The following is an 18,569-nucleotide window of genomic DNA, read 5'->3' on the forward strand; positions in this document are numbered from 1 at the left end:
TGACTAGCAAAACTTGCCTATGAATATCAATAAAAAAATTTATTACTGCAAAGTGTGGTAGTAACAAAAGGTTTAATATTTCTTCTAGATATGTTTCAGCGATGAATCAGTGTTCTGCGCCACAGATGAAAGCAGCCAGTATGTGAGGAGCAGAGAATCGGAGGACTTTCTCACCAAGACGGTGTACGAGAAATGTCAAACATCCACTTCAGTTAAGGTCTGGAGTGTTTCCTCAAGGGTGGATACAGGAAACACCTACATTGTTGAAGGTTCTATGAATCAAGGGCAATAAATCGAAGGGTAAATAGACAGACCGCTGCCTCAGACTAGAGAATGATTTAGTGGTGAAGATCATGTTTTATGCAAGATGTAGCACTACGCAAAGAATGTGGGAAATTTCCTGGATGAAAATTGTTTTACTGTGCTCCAGTGGTCTGGGAACAGCCCAGATATGAACCCAATCAAAAATCTACGCGAAATAGTTAAGAAAATGATAAGAATACAGAACGTCACAAAGAAGGATTGTTTGATTAAATTGCTGACACAATCGTGGTTACAGGGCGCAGATATCCAAAACAGTTGTAAAAAAACTAATGGAAAGTATGCCTAAAAGAACAGAGGTGTTAATAAAAGCTAAAAAAATACAAAGAAATTATAAACAATTATGAATGTACACAGTTATGCATGCCTCTTAATTTTCAATAAAGAATATCAACTTAATTTTATTCACGGAAATGAAATGTAAATATCAATGCGGATGAAATCAATGGAGATGCAATGACATGAAGTGATGAAAGTTTCCACTAGATTAAAACTGTGTGATGGACCGAGACTCGAACTCGGGACCTTTGCCTTTCACGGACAAGCCCTCTGCCAACTCAGGTAACCAAGCACGACTCACGACTCGTCCTCACAGTTTTACTTCTGCCAGTACCTCATCTCTCTGAAAACGTGAAATAATGTCAATGAAAACAATTCAGAAATGCTAAATGTAATGAATATGTTGATGTTTCACAAATGTTCACTAGTCAAGACATATTCATTACGTTTCGGGTTCGGCATGTGATTGCATTTTAATTGGTTTCATCCCAAACGATCCTTTGCTTTCATTTCACTGAAACTAACTGAATTGCTCTTCTTATTTTGTCGAAGCAATTTATTTGGGCTTTTGAGTCAAAGAGGACCACGATACAGATATTTCTACCCCTGAAAAGGCACTCAGCATGAATCGAAAACAAGGACGCTCACTAATACGTCAAGGAGACTATAAACCGGGGCATAAGTTGAAAGAATGAGGTGAAAGCAGCTCAGCGGTACATATTTGATCTTGGCTTCCTCCTTACCAACTATTATCATTGCAATTTATTTCGTACAATGCAGACAACGAGTCTTATATTGTTAATCCGCACATTTTTCAATAAGGTAAGCGTTAGATATCAGTCTACTTAATCGAGAGATTTTCGTCATCAATAAACTCGTGACCTACATTCCTGTTATATGTAATTTTCATTAAAGGGTGGAATTACTTTGCTTTTCCTGTGTAGAATGTTAAATAGTCACCTAACTCAACTACTGTAGAACACCCAGAATAAGAACTGAAACAATTTTCTATTACTGTATTACTTCTACGACTGCCTAAATTCCATTCGTGATTCAGAGGAACGTGTTTCACGAATCTCATTAAAATCTTTCTGGGTGTATCGCCTCATAATTTTATTAAATACTTTGAATTCTAAAATAACAGGTGTTTCGGTCGTGTTGCAGAGGCATCCCCCTGAGCATAGAATTATTTAGCTGACGTTGCATGCTACAACAAATTATCTTTCTAACCATATAGTAAGGCCATCGAAGTTATTTTATAACATTTTATTTGCCCTACAGTATCACAGGTCAATGGTAGAAGGGAAAGAGGAATTGGTAGCCCACAGCCATTAGGTGAGAAGCTTCTGGGTGCCTTCTTTTTCATGCTGTTATTCGCGGAGAAACGACACCAGTTCCCGTCTCGAAAAGCTGAAGGGTTAGAAAAGGAACTGAAATGGATTTCACATTTCACTTGATACCCATACACAATACGAAGCACACGCTACTAGCAAAATTGTAGCGTATACTGTAATTGTCCTGACAAGTCGTTAGTTACAGATAGCATTTCGTATTCCTCCCACTTTGCACTTGTTTAACAATGGTGGCACATTGCCGCTTCTTGATAATTGGTAAAGGACCAGCATTTTGATATGCTGACCTGACAGGCACCTTCATTTGACAAGACACTTTGAAGAGATACGGAATTTAACACGTCATTGTGATGATTAGAAATGTTCGCTGGCACCTCTGCAACTTGCAAGGGAGGCATACACACAACGGATCACCGATATTGTTGATCTTACGCACGATTGTAGTACGTTTAACGACGCGCTTGTCAAGTCTTTTCAAGAGATCGAAGTTCAAAGATTTACAAGGCTATTGAATACTATATGAGAGGACCAGCCTCTGTGTAGCGGCATAAGCGCAACTCACCAAGATCAAGGTGGCAGTTTGTACATACTGTGTTCGAGTCTCGTCAGTTTTTTTTCTTATCTGCCATTAATTCCTTGCATCGCTAATAAACCAAGCTTCCTCGGAAAGAAACAACAATAGTAACGACAATCATCGCGAAGCATTCGTCGCTATCTATAATCAATGAAAAGTAAGGAATAGTGGTGAAAGTAATATCTCTTCATCAATTCATTAATGCGCGTGTACCGTGGTGAAGTTAGGGGATATGTTTTATGCTCAAGAATTACATTTTTGGAGAACGAAAATCTATACAAAAATCAACTCGCTCTGTTCATGTATGAGAGTCATAGCGCTGTACACAGTGGCACTCAGGTTGACGACGAGTTCCTTGACTCCCGGAAGGCGTTTTACATCGACCTGCACTGCCATTTCGCGAAAAAAGAAAAGAAAAGAAAAGGAGCTTACCGAGTATCGGACATGATTTGTGACTGGATTGCAGACATTCTTGCAGATGTAACTCAACACGTCGCTCTTAACGGAACTAAACCAACAGCCTCAACGTAAACACCGGAGTGCCCCAAAGAAGTGTGATACGATCGTTACTGGTTAAACTGTACATAAATAACCGAGAAGAAAGCGTCGGGAGCTTCTTAAGACTGTTCGCAGATGTTGTGACTGTCTATAAGAAAACAGCAACGCCAGAAGACAGTATCAGTTTCCCGAATTAGCTGCAGAGGATTGATGAATGGTGCAGGAACTGTAAGATCACCCTGAACGTAAATATTCGCAACATACAGCTCGTACATTGGAAAAGTAATTCACGGCTGTATAACTAAACTATGGGATGACAAATTGCTGGAAACAGTATCTGCCGAAAATATCTAGGAGTAACTATCCAGAGAGACCTTAAGTGGAGAGATCACATAAAACAAATAGTAGGAAGACAGGTACTGGTCTGAGATTCACGGAAGAATATTGAGGAAATAAGGAAGGGGCTTACCAGGCGCTTGTTCGACCGATTCTTGAGCATTGTTGATCAATGTGGGAGCCTTACAAGGGAGGACTGATAGAAGATATAGAGAAAATATAACGAATAACGGTGTGTTTCTTCACGGGATCGTCTAGTCGAGGGCGTCGCGCAGATGCTCAACAAACACCAGTGCTAGACGTTAAAAGAGAGGCGTTGTGTATTACGCAGAGGTTTACTTTTAAATTTCGGGAGAGCACTTTGCGGAAAGAGTCGGACAACGCATTATCTCCTTCCACATACACCTCGCGAAATGATCGCGACTGACACATTCGAGAAATTAGAGCTAACACAGAGGTTTGTCGACAGTAGTTCCTTCCATGCACTATTCGAGGGTGAAACAAGGAATAGGGTGGGAAGTAGCCTCCGCCTCATATTGTTAGGATTCCGGAGTAAGATGTAGATGTAAGAAAGATCATGCCGGGCTATAACGACTTCGAATAATGTACGCTGTATTGGTAGTGCTTTTGGAGCATCAACAGAAGGCAGCTGGGTCCCCTATCTGGGGTATGGGGCTGGATTTCCTGCTTTATATCTGTTGCGTTACGGGCCACTTCATTGGTATTACTTCAGTCAGTTAACGCTGACCCACCTCAAATCATCTGCGAGTGATCACAGAGAAGGAAATTGTATGCAATTAACATTTGTAGTCGGGTACCTCGCAGAAGCCCATAACTCACGGCGGGACATGCGAGGTGTGGCTACAAAATAATGGGACTATTGCTGTAAAATATTTTATTTCAGGAACATACATACGGAGTGTGATTGGAAAGTTTTAAGAATGGGCTTGTAATTGTGCAGTAGTGGTACTTACATGATACTGTGATACATCTCCTTCAAAACAGTCCCCTTCTGAATGAACACACTGATTCCAACGGTGTTTCCACTTTTGGAAACATTCCTGGAAACTTTTTTTTTCCTGAAGTGTGTTAAGGACGCTCTCCATATTTGCCTGGATGTTTTCAACCGAGTCAAATCGCTTCCCTTTCAGTGAAAATTTCAGTTTAGGGAACAGGTAGAAATCTGCAGGGACCAAATCAGGGGAATATGGCGGTTGTGGAAGCACAGGAATTTTGAATTTGGTCAAAAAGTCAACGATGGAGAAGGCACGATGAGCCGGAGCATTGTCATGGGGTAGCACTCAACTCCTGTCTTTCCACAATGCAGGCCTTTTCTTCCACACCTTTTCGCGCAAACGCTCACGGACACATTTGTAGTATTCCTGACTAATTGGCTGTCCTCCAGGGGTAAATTCATGATGCACAATACCGGTAGAATCGAAAAAAATCACCAACATTGTCTTCACCTTCGACCGACTTTGCCGTGATGAACCTGGAGTCTTCCACTGCGAAGACTGCACTTTGGTTTCAGGGTCATATCCATATACCCACGATTAGTCATCTGTAACTAACCTATTTACCGAATCTGGGTCGTTTTGGTCTGATTAATCAGTTTTTGGCACACTTCAAGTCGGTATTGTTTCTGGTCACTTGACAACACTTTTGGAATGAATTTTGTGGACACTCGACGCATGTTCAGATCTTCAGTTAAAATTGACTGAACTGCATAGGAACTTAAATTAAGTTCATAAGCCATCTCACTAATTGTAAGTCTACAATCAGAGCGCACTAAGTAGCGAACTTTCACAACATTTTCATTCGTTTTTGAGGTGGAAGGACGGCCAGACCGTGGTTCATCTTCAAATGGTTCGCGGCCATTTTTAAATTTGTTGAACCAGACAAAAACATTTGACTGGCTCTTACAATTATCTCCAAAAGCTTTTTTAATAGTTCGTACGTCTCAGAAGCTGATTTCCAGGTTTGAAAACAAAATTTCACACAAACTCATTGCTCCGTTTTTACGTCCATTTTCACGCAGACAAAATCCGGCGACAAGCCCTAATAGGCCCGCACTCAGCCAGCTGCCACAACTAACTGAAAAAAGAAAACGCAGTTTCCTGTCCGAGGACGTTCAAGGGTAAGGCAATGTCTCATTCACCACCCTCCGCGTACATGCCCGCCAAACTAGTAAGCAATAACGGGTACATTCTTAAAACTTTCCAATCACACATTGTATTTAGTCGCCCTCAATATACTCCCCTCCTCTATCCCCAAAACGCTACATGAGAATTTTCCATTGATGGAAACAGTCCTAGAAGTTTTTCTCTGTGAGCTCCTTGATGATGCGTGCCGCTTTTTTTGCATTGCGTCAGCGGAGTAAAATCTTGTTCCTTTCAATGTAGATTTGAGCTTGGGGAATAGATAAAAGCATGATGCTAGGTTAGGCAAATAAGGTGGATGGTCTAACAATGGGATGCTGTATTACACTAGAAACCTCGTCACAGACAAAGCGGTTTTGCGTTATCTTGATACAGAACCCATGTCTTGTTATTCGGCAATTCGGAGCGTTTTTTTCTTATTTTGTCGCGGGGTTGAACAAGATCCTCAAGGCAGTAATGATGATTAATAGTCTGACCTTCAGGAACCCAATGAAGATACAGAATTCTATGAATATCGAAAAAATAGTCATCGTCGCTTTGAATCTTGATTTCCTCATTCGAGCTTTTTTTTTGCTCTGGGTGAAGTTTGCCCCTTCAGGTGCGTGGATTGGCTCTCAGTTCGGGATCATAAGTGAAAACCCATGATTCGTCAAATGTTACCACGCTTCCCAAGAAATTAGGGTCATTTTCAGTGTTATTCAAAGTGCCAGTACAAACATTTTCACGAGCTCCTTTTTGTTCGATTGTGAAAATTTTCAGTAGCATTTTCGCAGTCACTTTTCTCATGTTAAACTGGTTATGTAAAATTGGCCTTATGCATTCTTTGTCAATTCCTACAGTTTCAGCAATCGATCAAATACTTAATCTACGGTCGGATCGTATCAGATTACTTACTTTTTCGACATTTTCTCCCGTTTTTGATGTTGACGGGCGTCCCGAGTGTGAATCATCTTTAACATCTTCCCAGACATCTAGGAAACGCTTGAACCACTCAGAAGCTGGCATATGCGATAAACAGCTTTTACCGTACACTTCCTTCAGTAAAAGATAGTCTTCCGTAGCAGTTTTTCCAAGTTTCACGCGAAACTTCACGACAAGTTATTGGTCTGTTATTACACTTACAATTTTTCCTGGAAAACAAAGTAACGGCTGTTAGACAAAGGACGACCACGGCCACACTGATTGTCTACGGACACCAGAGATACCGAATTCGACTAAGAAGGCTTGACGCTTCACAGCTATTCGTCTTTCATATTTGACTCACGCATAACTACTTCGTTACAGCATCAGTCCCGTTATTTTATAGTCATGCCTCGTATACGATGGTTCAAGCAACGCAGAAACTGGCCGAGTCGTGATTCTGCGTGTTTCTAAAGTGATGCGTGAGCGTCGAGCGCTCCGCCAGGCCCGATGGTTGTTTAACACAAAGTGTATGTATGGTGCGGGTAAGGCTGGAGATGGTTTTGTGATCTTTTGGGCGTGTTTTTCGTACCATGATCTGGGCCCACTCATTCAGATTTTCATGAACATGAACCAGGCCGTTTATTTCATCACTCTTGGTGATCAAGTACGAGTACTGTATAGACTCGCATCTTCCAAGATAAAAGGGCTGCATTTACAAATTTCTAGTTGGACGAACATACAGGCACCACGTTAGCTGGCCCATTAAATGACACGATCTTAAGAAGCTCATGGAAAATGTGTGGGATTGTTTAGAGCAGTGGGTGAAAGTGATAGTCAGTTTCCCTGCAACATGCTAGCTCCACGGGATCTAACCGTCAGTGAGTGACATGCCTGAAGAAACTTGGGTAAGCTCTTCTTCGCCGAATTAAGGCAACTATTACGGCTAGAGGCGGAGTTACATGGTATTACTAGACTCGTTGTTTGTTCGGTGTGATTACATATAGATCTAAGTGTAGATATGTGCGTAGATTTGCGCTGGAGCTCACCTTTAATGATGCCGGGCAGGGCGGCTCGTGCGCTGCGCAGAGCACACTCATCTAGATGGATGTCGTTCCGGGAGCATGGCTTTATGTACGGCGCTGTAACACAACACAATGTAGAACCTTACTTCTGAGAAAGATGAGACAAATCCATCAGGTTTTGCATATGTAATAAATAAAGTAATGCTTGTTTTGAAAAAGAAATTAGTAAACTGTATACCACATACTCTGAGGTGACGAAAGTCATGGGATATTTCCTAAAAATGTGTAGGACATACTTTTGCCCGGCGTAGCACAGCAACTCAACATAACAAGGACTCAACAAGTCACTGGAAGTCCCATGCTGAAATAATGAGCTTACTGCCTCTATAGCCGTTCACAGCTGCGAAAATGTTGCTCGAACAAGATTTGGTGCACGAACTGTCCTCTAGATCGTGTCCTATAAATGTTCGATGGGATTCATGTCGGGCGATTCTTTCTTTCTTTTCCTACTGGCTTTATCCCGCATTGTGCAAAGGTTCGGCAGGGTTAAGTACGGATTTGGCATGGTGAATTTTAAGGTGTGGCCGAATGCCCTTCCTGCCGCTACCCCACACCCCCTGGGACGGAAGTAGTGTACCCCAGCTGTCTGCGTCAAGTATAAATCGTGAAATAGTGTGAATGTGTTTCAAATGTCTGCGCGTCGTGTAACTGAGGCGGGCTTGGGGACCAGCTCGGTATTCACCTAGTAGGATGTGGAAAACCGCATAAAAACCACATCCAGGCTGGCCGGCACACCGGCCGTCGTTGTTAATCCGCCGGGCGGATTCGATTCGGGGCCGGCGCGCCTACCCGAGTCCAGGAAGCAGCGCGTTAGCGTCCTCGGCTACCCTGGCGGACGGATTCATGTCGGGCGATCTGAGTGGTCAAATAATTTGCTCGAATTCTCCAGAATGTTCTACTAACCAATCGCGAACAACAATGGTCCGGTGACATGGCACATTGTCATCCATAAAAATTGCTTCGTTTTTTTTTTTGGGATCATGAAGTCAATGAATGGCTACAAATGGCCTCAGGTGGTGAATACAGGCGACATCAGCTTGCACAGGGCCTGGTTGGCAACTTGGGTCCAAGGCTTCGTGGGGTCTACGCCACATGCGAACCCTACTGTCAGCTTTACGAACTGAAATCGAGACTTATCTGACCATCTGTCTAGGGTCCAACCAATGTGGCCACGAGTCCAGGAGGGGCACTTCAGGCGATGCCGTGCTGTTAGCAAAGGCCTTCGCGTCGTTCGTCTGCTGCCATAACCCATTAATTTTGCTGCACTGTCCTAACAGATACATTCATGGTACTCCCACGTCGATATTTGGGGTTATTTCATGTAGTGTCGCTTGTGTATTAGTACGGAAAACTCTATGCAAACGCCGCTGGCCTCGGTCGTTAAGTGAAGGCCGTGAGAGCTAATGCTTGAAATTTCCTGTTATCGGCACACTCTTGACACCGTCGATCTCGGAATATTAAATTCCCAAACGATTTCCGAAACGGAATGTCCCATGCGTCTAGCTGCAACCACAGTTTCGCGTTCCAAATCTGTTAATTCCCCGTGCGGCCATAATCACGTCGGAAACCTTTTCGCATGAATCACCTGAGTACAAACGACAGCTCCGTCAATGCACTGCCTTTTTATACCTCAAGTGCGTGATACTACCGGCATCTGAATATGTGCATTTCGCTATCGCACTACTTTTGTCGCTTCAGTGTATCTCTAGACTTACTAATGTACGATGAAAAGTTGGTTAGCAATAAATTCTCTCTCATTTTGACGGCCTTTCACGGAGTAACAATTAATTTTAGTAAGTCTGTAAAGTTTATCTACATTTTACGCATTTCGTTTTTTCAATAATTTTAGACAATACTCCTACGGTCGTCAGCGAATGATAATTAAAAGCTTAATTTTGATGGTGTCCAGGTCGGTTTTTATTTATTCTTAGTGTCTGGGTTTGCTTAAACTATCTACAAGCCATCTGCTACACAGAAGAATGAAATAGGTCATAAATGTGCGGCATTAATAGTGTCGTATTGCACCGGCACCCATCAGTCCAGTGGTCATCAAACTTTCTTGCCCCCAGAAACAGTGGTGCGGTTTCTCGGGGCACACACGTACCGTCTTATTATTAATTGGTTACCTGCACAAATTAGTATGTTATGAGCACCCTATATGCTAGCTATAGTAAAGGCACGATAAACTGACCACCGTTCCTCGTACTGATCGTTAAAAGTCGGCGCTATTCGGAACATTCCGTACGACTGTTCTGTTTCAAATTAATGCCACCCTCGACGACGCCTAAGCTGAGACAGTGTGATTGCCTAACGAAGTGCTATTGTGTCCTTTGTGTGAGCAGATTATTAATTAACGCTTTGATTGCCCGCCACATAAACGTTTCCGTCTCTTAGAATGCTGGCTATTTTTAAGGTTTTTCAGTATTTTTTTTAATCAAGAACACTAGCTAACATTTAACTGTGATTCTAACCTTTTAATGAACCTGGAAACTACTTCTTCTGGGTCACATATATAAATTGTTACGTATTTCTTTCATATACACTCCTGGAAATTGAAATAAGAACACCGTGAATTCATTGTCCCAGGAAGGGGAAACTTTATTGACACATTCCTGGGGTCAGATACATCACATGATCACACTGACAGAACCACAGGCACATAGACACAGGGAACAGAGCATGCACAATATCGGCACTAGTACAGTGTATATCCACCTTTCGCACCAACGCAGGCTGCTATTCTCCCACGGAGACGATCGTAGAGATGCTGGATGTAGTCCTGTGGAACGGCTTGCCATGCCATTTCCACCTGGCGCCTCAGTTGGACCAGCGTTCGTGCTGGACGTGCAGACCGCGTGAGACGACGCTTCAGCCAGTCCCAAACATGCTCAATGGGGGACAGATCCGGAGATCTTGCTCGCCAGGGTAGTTGACTTATACCTTCTAGAGCACGTTGGGTGGCACGGCATACATGCGGACGTGCATTATCCTGTTGGAACAGCAAGTACCCTTGCCGGTCTAGGAATGGTAGAACGATGGGTTCGATGACGGTTTGGATGTACCGTGCACTATTCAGTGTCCCCTCGACGATCACCAGAGGTGTACGGCCAGTGTAGGAAATCGCTCCCCACACCATGATGCCGGGTGTTGTCCCTGTGTGCCTCGGTCGTATGCAGTCCTGATTGTGGCGCTCACCTGCACGGCGCCAAACACGCATACGACCATCATTGGCACCAAGGCAGAAGCGACTCTCATCGCTGAAGACGACACGTCTCCATTCGTCCCTCCATTCACGCCTGTCGCGATACCACTGGAGGCGGGCTGCACGATGTTGGGGCGTGAGTGGAAGACGGCCTAACGGTGTGCGGGACCGTAGCCCAGCTTCATGGAGACGGTTGCGAATGGTCCTCGCCGATACCCCAGGAGCAACAGTGTCCCTAATTTGGTGGGAAGTGGCGGTGCGGTCCCCTACGGCACTGCGTAGGATCGTACGGTCTTGGCGTGCATCCGTGCGTCGCTGCGGTCTGGTCCCAGGTCGACGGGCACGTGCACCTTCCGCCGACCACTGGTGACAATATCGATGTACTGTGGAGACCTCACGCCCCACGTGTTGAGCAATTCGGCGGTACGTCCACCCGGCCTCCCGTATGCCCACTATACGCCCTCGCTCGAAGTCCGTCAACTGCACATACGGTTCACGTCCACGCTGTCGCGGCATGCTACCAGTGTTAAAGACTGCGATGGAGCACCGTATGCCACGGCAAACTGGCTGACACTGACGGCGGCGGTGCACAAATGCTGCGCAGCTAGCGCCATTCGACGGCCAACACCGCGGTTCCTGGTGTGTCCGCTGTGCCGTGCGTGTGATCATTGCTTGTACAGCCGTCCCGCAGTGTCCGGAGCAAGTATGGTGGGTCTGACACACCGGTGTCAATGTGTTCTTTTTTCCATTTCCAGGAGTGTATATTTTATGTTATGGAGTTTGTAACAAGGCTTCTTCCACATGGCTATTTTGCACTAGATGTAGTGGTATGTAGTGTCTTTACTAGCAACCGGGTCATATATATAAATTGTTACGTATTTCTTTCATATATATTTTATGTTATGGAGTTAGTAACAAGGTTTCTTGCACATGGCTATTTTGCACTAGATGCTGTGGTATGTAGTGTCTTTACTAGCAACCCATCCTGTCTATACCAAATACAAAAACGTTCCATGGTTCGGAAATGAAGAAACATTAGAAAACAACGCAGTGTATCATCCAGCGTTTTACGAAATCAAAATTACATGTCCCCCGCAACACAATGAAGACCGACTGAGTTTGCGGAAATTTTCGCGTCCCGTCAAGTGATGAGACTGGCAGCAAGAGTATTTATAACAGTAATTGCATTTATTTTTAAATGCTCTGTGCTATACAAGACACGACCACAGATGTTTCCTAAATGTTTTGAATGTAAATTTTCTTTTCATTGCGTTGCATTACAAAAGCCTTCATGTAATTTCACATTCCTTGCTACAAATAAGTACTGTATATGAAGATGACTGTCTCTACAACGCGCATTCACGAGTCCATGTCACTTACATTTTAATTAATGTCATAACGGCTGATCGGTATGTTGCACATACGCCAGTGAGTTGTCAGCACTGGAAGACATCCGCTAAGCTCGTAGTGGCCGCGCTACAGAGGGATCCTTGCCTCTGAGGTAAGCGGCCAACTTTACATAGCTCACGGCTAAATTCACTAACGTCAATCAAGTATTTTTGTTAGTTACTGAGCAGGAGAACTGCACTCTTAAGAAGCTCATAACGTTATTTGACGTTTTTGAATTCATCTGTTCGTTTTTAGATGCATATTGTTAAAAACTCTGTCTGAGAATAGCAGGTGGCACAACTACTTGTTTGGGGCCGTGTGCAGTCCGCAGGCTGCAGTCTGACGACCACTGCATTAATCTGTTTAGCTTTTTGATTCGCGATAGTGTCTGTGTTGCTAGTTTTATCTGTTTCTCCAATGGATTAGATACTCACTGTACATCTCTGCTGCATCCACAATTTTGACTCAAGATATATTAGAAGATACGTCAAGCGACCTGCAACAGTCTCTGTCGGATTCCATACTAGATCGAAAACAAAATTCATTGGGTGCACCCTCATTAATTTTATCAATATTCTGTGAGACGTTTTATAAGTCTAATAAAAGGTGACTTATATAAAAAAGAATTCGACTCATCTATAATAGTTTTAAAATATTACTCACCTATTCAAACCAGTCCTAGTAAAATGCAAAATGTATTGCGGCAACTGAAGGATTATCGTAATCATCTTTCTAAAGTGATAAAAAGATTTTTGTTGTCACAAAAAATGTGTCAGAGGATGTATGCGTGGGAGACGACACGATAACTGTAGGTAATTTTAACTAAGGACTTAAATAACACTCCTATTGAGCAACACGAAGTAAATCAACTTTGGGTTTAGACATTTTAAATATTAAACATACCATGGAGAATTTAAAATACAATTTAGAAATTCTGCACATAGTTCCCAAAAGTTTACTGCTGAGCAATCTGAAATAGGAAGAGAAATTAACAACCACCGTAAGAATAAACCTGAACGCTTGTTATATGAGAAAACTGAGTTCAGTGAAGTCTTCTCTAAGATTTACTGAAACTTGTATTTTAATTTCAGTAGTTAATAATTGTTCGTTCGCCTTTCTTTTAATAAATTACAGTTTATATATAGTTCACCCTTATATTTACGTTACATTCTCCTGTAAGCAGGTGCCAGCAACATCCTTTACAAATTGTTTTTAGGGACACGACAGGTATGCGCACATATTTACCTTAAGACGATTCTTTAATAGTGAATCGTATAGGTAGCTGATATTCTATCATGATAAAAATCTTATTATATTTACTGGCCCGAAGATCTCATCTCAGCAGTGTTTTGCGACGCTACGATATCTGAAATAACTTCAAAGTGTTGATGATCCATTCTAGGTAGTTGAGAAACATCATAACATCGGACATCTGTACTTCACCTGTAATGTAAATTCGTCACTATGGGAATCACACAACTGCCTGATATCAACTTTTGGCGTAGCCAGATAGTTTGCTGAGTTTAAATCAGTCGCTGCAGTTGAGCGTATACTACATCTACATCTACATGACTACTCTGCAATTCACATTTAAGTGCTTGGCAGAGGGTTCATCGAACCACAACCATACTATCTCTCTACTATTCCACTCCCTAACAGCGCGCGGGAAAAACGAACACCTAAACCTTTCTGTTCGAGCTCTGATTTCTCTTATTTTATTTTGATGATCATTCTTACCTATATAGGTTGGGCTCAACAAAATATTTTCTCATTCGGAAGAGAAAGTTGGTGACTGAAATTTCGTAAAAAGATCCCGCCGCGACGAAAAACGTCTTTGCTGTAATGACTTCCATCCCAATTCGTGTATCATATCTGCCACACTCTCTCCCCTATTACGCGATAATACAAAACGAGCTGCCCTTTTTTGCACCCTTTCGACGTCCTCTGTCAATCCCACCTGGTAAGGATCCCACACCGCGCAGCAATATTCTAACAGAGAACGAACGAGTGTAGTGTAAGCTGTCTCTTTAGTGGACTTGTTGCATCTTCTAAGTGTCCTGCCAATGAAACGCAACCTTTGGCTCGCCTTCCCCACAATATTATCTATGTGGTCTTTCCAATTGAAGTTGTTCGTAATTTTAACACCCATGTACTTAGTTGAACTGACAGCCTTGAGAATTGTACTATTTATCGAGTAATCGAATTCCAACGGATTTCTTTTGGAACTCATGTGGATCACCTCATACTTTTCGTTATTTAGCGTCAACTGCCACCTGCCACACCATACAACAATCTTTTCTAAATCGCTTTGCAACTGATAATGGTCTTCGGATGACGTCACTAGACGGTAAATTACAGCATCATCTGCGAACAACCTAAGAGAACGGCTCAAATTGTCACCCAGGTCATTTATATAGATCAGGAACAGCAGAGGTCCCAGGACGCTTCCCTGGGGAACACCTAATATCACTTCAGTTTTACTCGATGATTTGCCCTCTATTACTACGAACTGCGACCTTCCTGACAGGAAATTACGAATCCAGTCGCACAACTGAGACGATAGCCCATAGGCCCGCAGCTTGATTAGAAGTCGCTTGTGAGGAACGGTGTCAAAAGTTTTCCGGAAATCTAGAAATACGGAATCAACTTGAGATCCCCTGTCGATAGCGGCCATTACTTCGTGCGAATAAAGAGCTAGCTGCGTTGCACAAGAGCGATGTTTTCTGAAGCCATGCTGATTACGTATCAATAGATCGTTCCCTTCGAGGTGATTCATAATGTTTGAATACAGTATATGCTCCAAAACCCTACTGCAAACCGACGTCAATGATATAGGTCTGTAGTTAGATGGATTACTCCTACTACCCTTCTTAAACACTGGTGCGACCTGCGCAATTTTCCAATCTGTAGGTACAGATCTACGGTGAGCGAGCGGTTGTATATGAGTGCTAAGTAGTGAGCTATTGTATCAGCGTAATCTGAAAGGAACCTAATAGGTATACAATCTGGTCCTGAAGACTTGCCCGTATCAAGCGATTTGAGTTGCTTCGCAAACCCTAAGGTATCTACTTCTGAGAAACTCATGCTAGCAGATGCTCGTGTTTCAAATTCTCGAATATTCCATTCGTCTTCCCTGGTGAAGGAATTTCGGAAAACTGCGTCCAATAACTCCGCTTTAGCGGCACAGTCGTCGATAACAGTACCATCGGCACTGCGCAGCGAAGGTATTGACTGCGTCTTGCCGCTTGTGTACTTTACATACGACCAGAATTTCTTCGGATTTTCTACCAAATTTCAAGACAATGTTTCGTTGTGGAACCTATTAAAGGCATCTCGCATCGAAGTCCGTGCCAAATTTCGCGCGTCTGTAAATTTTAGCCCATCTTCGGGATTTCGCGTTCTTCTGAACTTCGCATGCTTCTTCCATTGCCTCTGCAACAGCGTTCGGACCTGTTTTGTGTACCACGGGGGATCCGTTCCATCTCTTACCAATTTATGAGGTATGAATCTCTCAATTGCTGTTGCTACTATATATTTGAATTTGAGCCACATCTCGTCTACATTTGCATAGTCAGTTCGGAAGGAATGGAGATTGTCTTTTAGGAAGGCTTCTAGTGATAATTTATCCGCTTTTTTAAATAAAATTATTTTGCGCTTGTTTCTGATGGACTTGGAAGAAACGGTATTGAACCTAGCTACAACGACCTTGTGATCACTAATCCCTGTATCAGTCATGATGCTCTGTATCAGCTCTGGATTGTTTGTGGCTAAGAGGTCAAGTGTGTTTTCGCAACCATTTACAATTCGCGTGGGTTTGTGGACTAACTGCTCGAAATAATTTTCGGAGAAAGCATTTAGGACAATCTCGGAAGATGTTTTCTGCCTACCACCGGTTTTGAACAAGTATTTTTGCCAACATATCGAGGGAAGGTTGAAGTCCCCACCAACTATAACCGTGTGAGTGGGGTATTTATTTGCTACGACACTCAAACTTTCTCTGAACTGTTCCCCAACTGTATCATCGGAGTCTGGGGGTCGGTAGAAGGAGCAAATTATTAACTTAGTTCGGCTGTTAAGTATAACCTCCACACATACAAATTCGCACGGAGTATCTACTTCGACTTCACTACAAGGTAAACCACTACTGACAGACACAAACACTCCACCACCAATTCTGCCTAATCTACTTTTCCTGAACACCGTCTGAGACTTCGTAAAAATTTCTGTAGAACTTATTCAGGCTTTAGCCAGCTTTCTGTACCTATAACGATATCAGCTTCTGTGCTTTCTATTAGCGCTTGAAGCTCAGGGACTTTTCCAGCACAATTACAACAATTTACAACTATAATTCCGACTGTTCCTTGATCCAAGCACGTCCTGTATTTGCCATGCACCCTTTGACATTGCAGCCCACCCCGTACTTTCCCGTGGCCATCTAACCTAAAAAACCGCCCAGTCCACGCCACACAGCCTCCGCTACCCGTGTAGCCGCAAGCTGAGTGTAGTGAACTCCTGACCTATTCAGCGGAACCCGAAACCCCACCACCCTACGGCGCAAGTCAAGGAATCTGCAGCCAACACGGTCGCAAAACTGCCTGAGCCTCTGATTCAGACCCTCCACCCGGCTCTGCACCAAAGTTCCGCAGTCGGTTCTGTCGACGGTGCTGCAGATGGTGAGCTCTGCCTTCATCTCGTAAGCAAGACCGGCAGCCTTCACCAAATCAGATAGCCGCTGGAATCCATAGAGAATTTCCTCAGATCCAAAGCGACACACGTCATTAGTGCCGACATGTGCCACCACCTGCAGTTGGGTGCACTCTGTGCTGTTCATGGCATCCGGAAGGACCCTTTCCACATCAGGAATGACTCCTCCCGGAATGCACACGGAGTGAACACTGGATTTCTTCCCCTCCTTCGCCGCCATATCCCTAAGGGGCCCCATTACGCGCCTAACATTGGAGCTCCCAACTACCAATAAGCCCACCCTCTGCGATTGACCGGACCTTGAAGGCTAAGAATGATCCTCATTCATTCGCTGAAAAATCTCAGTCGAATTGCATGCCACGTGCAAGGTCCCGAAAATAATCTCGGCCGTGGAAGTAGCTGGCTCGAAACCCATTGCTAGAGAAATTTTTGGCTCCGATATTTCATCACAGTAAACAGATACGGTGTTGAATTATGGTCCCCCAACACCAGATTGTACGTAAATATCTTGCCTTATACCCAGCCTTCACGACGTGATGTTTACCAAGCGAGAAGGGGGAATGCTGACTTACATTCGAGAGGACAGTGGATCGAATCCCAGTCCAGTCGTGCACATTTTGATTTTACGACATTTCCCTAAATCTAATGAGGCAAATGCTAGAGTGATTCACTTTAAAAGAGCACGGTCGACTTCCTTTTCCATCCTCTCCAAATCTGTAAGTTCGGTATCGTCGTTGCTGCTGTTTACTAATAATGGAAAGATATATCTTGTACTGTCTTTTCAGGTCACTGACGGTTCATAAAAATCCAAGCACTTTACAAACGCTTTCAAATATACGCATTATACACCAGACTGAGAAAGGAGAGCGATCCTGCCTAAACACACTGTCACATCTAAATCACAGTAAATCCAAATCCGATGCAATGTTCCTTCGAGCAAGCATGCGTCGTCTACAGCCGTTATGAAATATATGAATTATATTCGGATTTACGAATTGGAAAACTATCAGCTGTATTATGGAATGTCGACAGTGAAAATTTGTACCAGACCGGGACTCGAACCCGGATTTCCCATTTATCGCGAGCGGTCGCCTTACTATACGGCTATCAGAACACGACTCACAGCCACAGCCAAACTTCCACATGTCGCCAACCATGTGTCTACAACCTGTGCTCGTACATCCATATGTATAGTCCCCTACAAGGGAAGCATTTTACTTTGACTTCGCTCGTCCTGAATGTCCGAAGGCATATTGCGTCGTAATAGGGAATGTAACACAGGCGCTGCTTACATCCTATTTATCCGCCGACACTGGGCTAGCAACTTCCCAGTAAAATGTCTCCCCTGTACGGGAATATACACTACTGGCCATACAGTTGCTACACTAAGAAGAAATACAGATGATAAACGGGTATTCATTGGACAAATATATTATATTAGAACTGACATGTGATAACATTTTCATGCAATTTGTTTGCATAGATCCTGAGAAATCAGTACCCAGAACAACCACCTCTGGCCGCAATAACGGCCTTGATACGCCTGGGCATTGAGTCAAACAGAGCTTGGATGGCGTGTACAGGTACAGTTGCCCATGCAGCTTCAACACGATACCACAGTTCATCAAGAGTAGTGATTGACATATTGTGACGAGCCAGTTGTTCGGCCACCATTGACCAGACGTTTTCAATTGGTGAGAGATCTGGAGAATGTGCTGGCCAGGGCAGCAGTCGAACATTTTCTGTATCCAGAAAGGCCCGTACAGGACC

At 43.5% G+C, this 18,569-nt stretch overlaps 1 protein-coding gene across 1 annotated transcript in view; it reads right to left on the reverse strand.

Moving 5' to 3' along the window:
* Nucleotides 1-18,569, reverse strand: part of LOC126328344 (protein takeout-like) — a 54,476-nt gene that overhangs the window by 25,216 nt on the left and 10,691 nt on the right. The window contains exon 2 of the mRNA XM_049996028.1: nt 7,469-7,561. Coding sequence (XP_049851985.1) covers nt 7,469-7,561 — 93 coding nt within the window. The remainder of the gene's footprint in view (nt 1-7,468; nt 7,562-18,569) is intronic.

Source organism: Schistocerca gregaria, chromosome 2, assembly GCF_023897955.1.
Source record: "Schistocerca gregaria isolate iqSchGreg1 chromosome 2, iqSchGreg1.2, whole genome shotgun sequence".
Classification (NCBI taxonomy): Eukaryota; Metazoa; Arthropoda; class Insecta; order Orthoptera; family Acrididae; genus Schistocerca; species Schistocerca gregaria.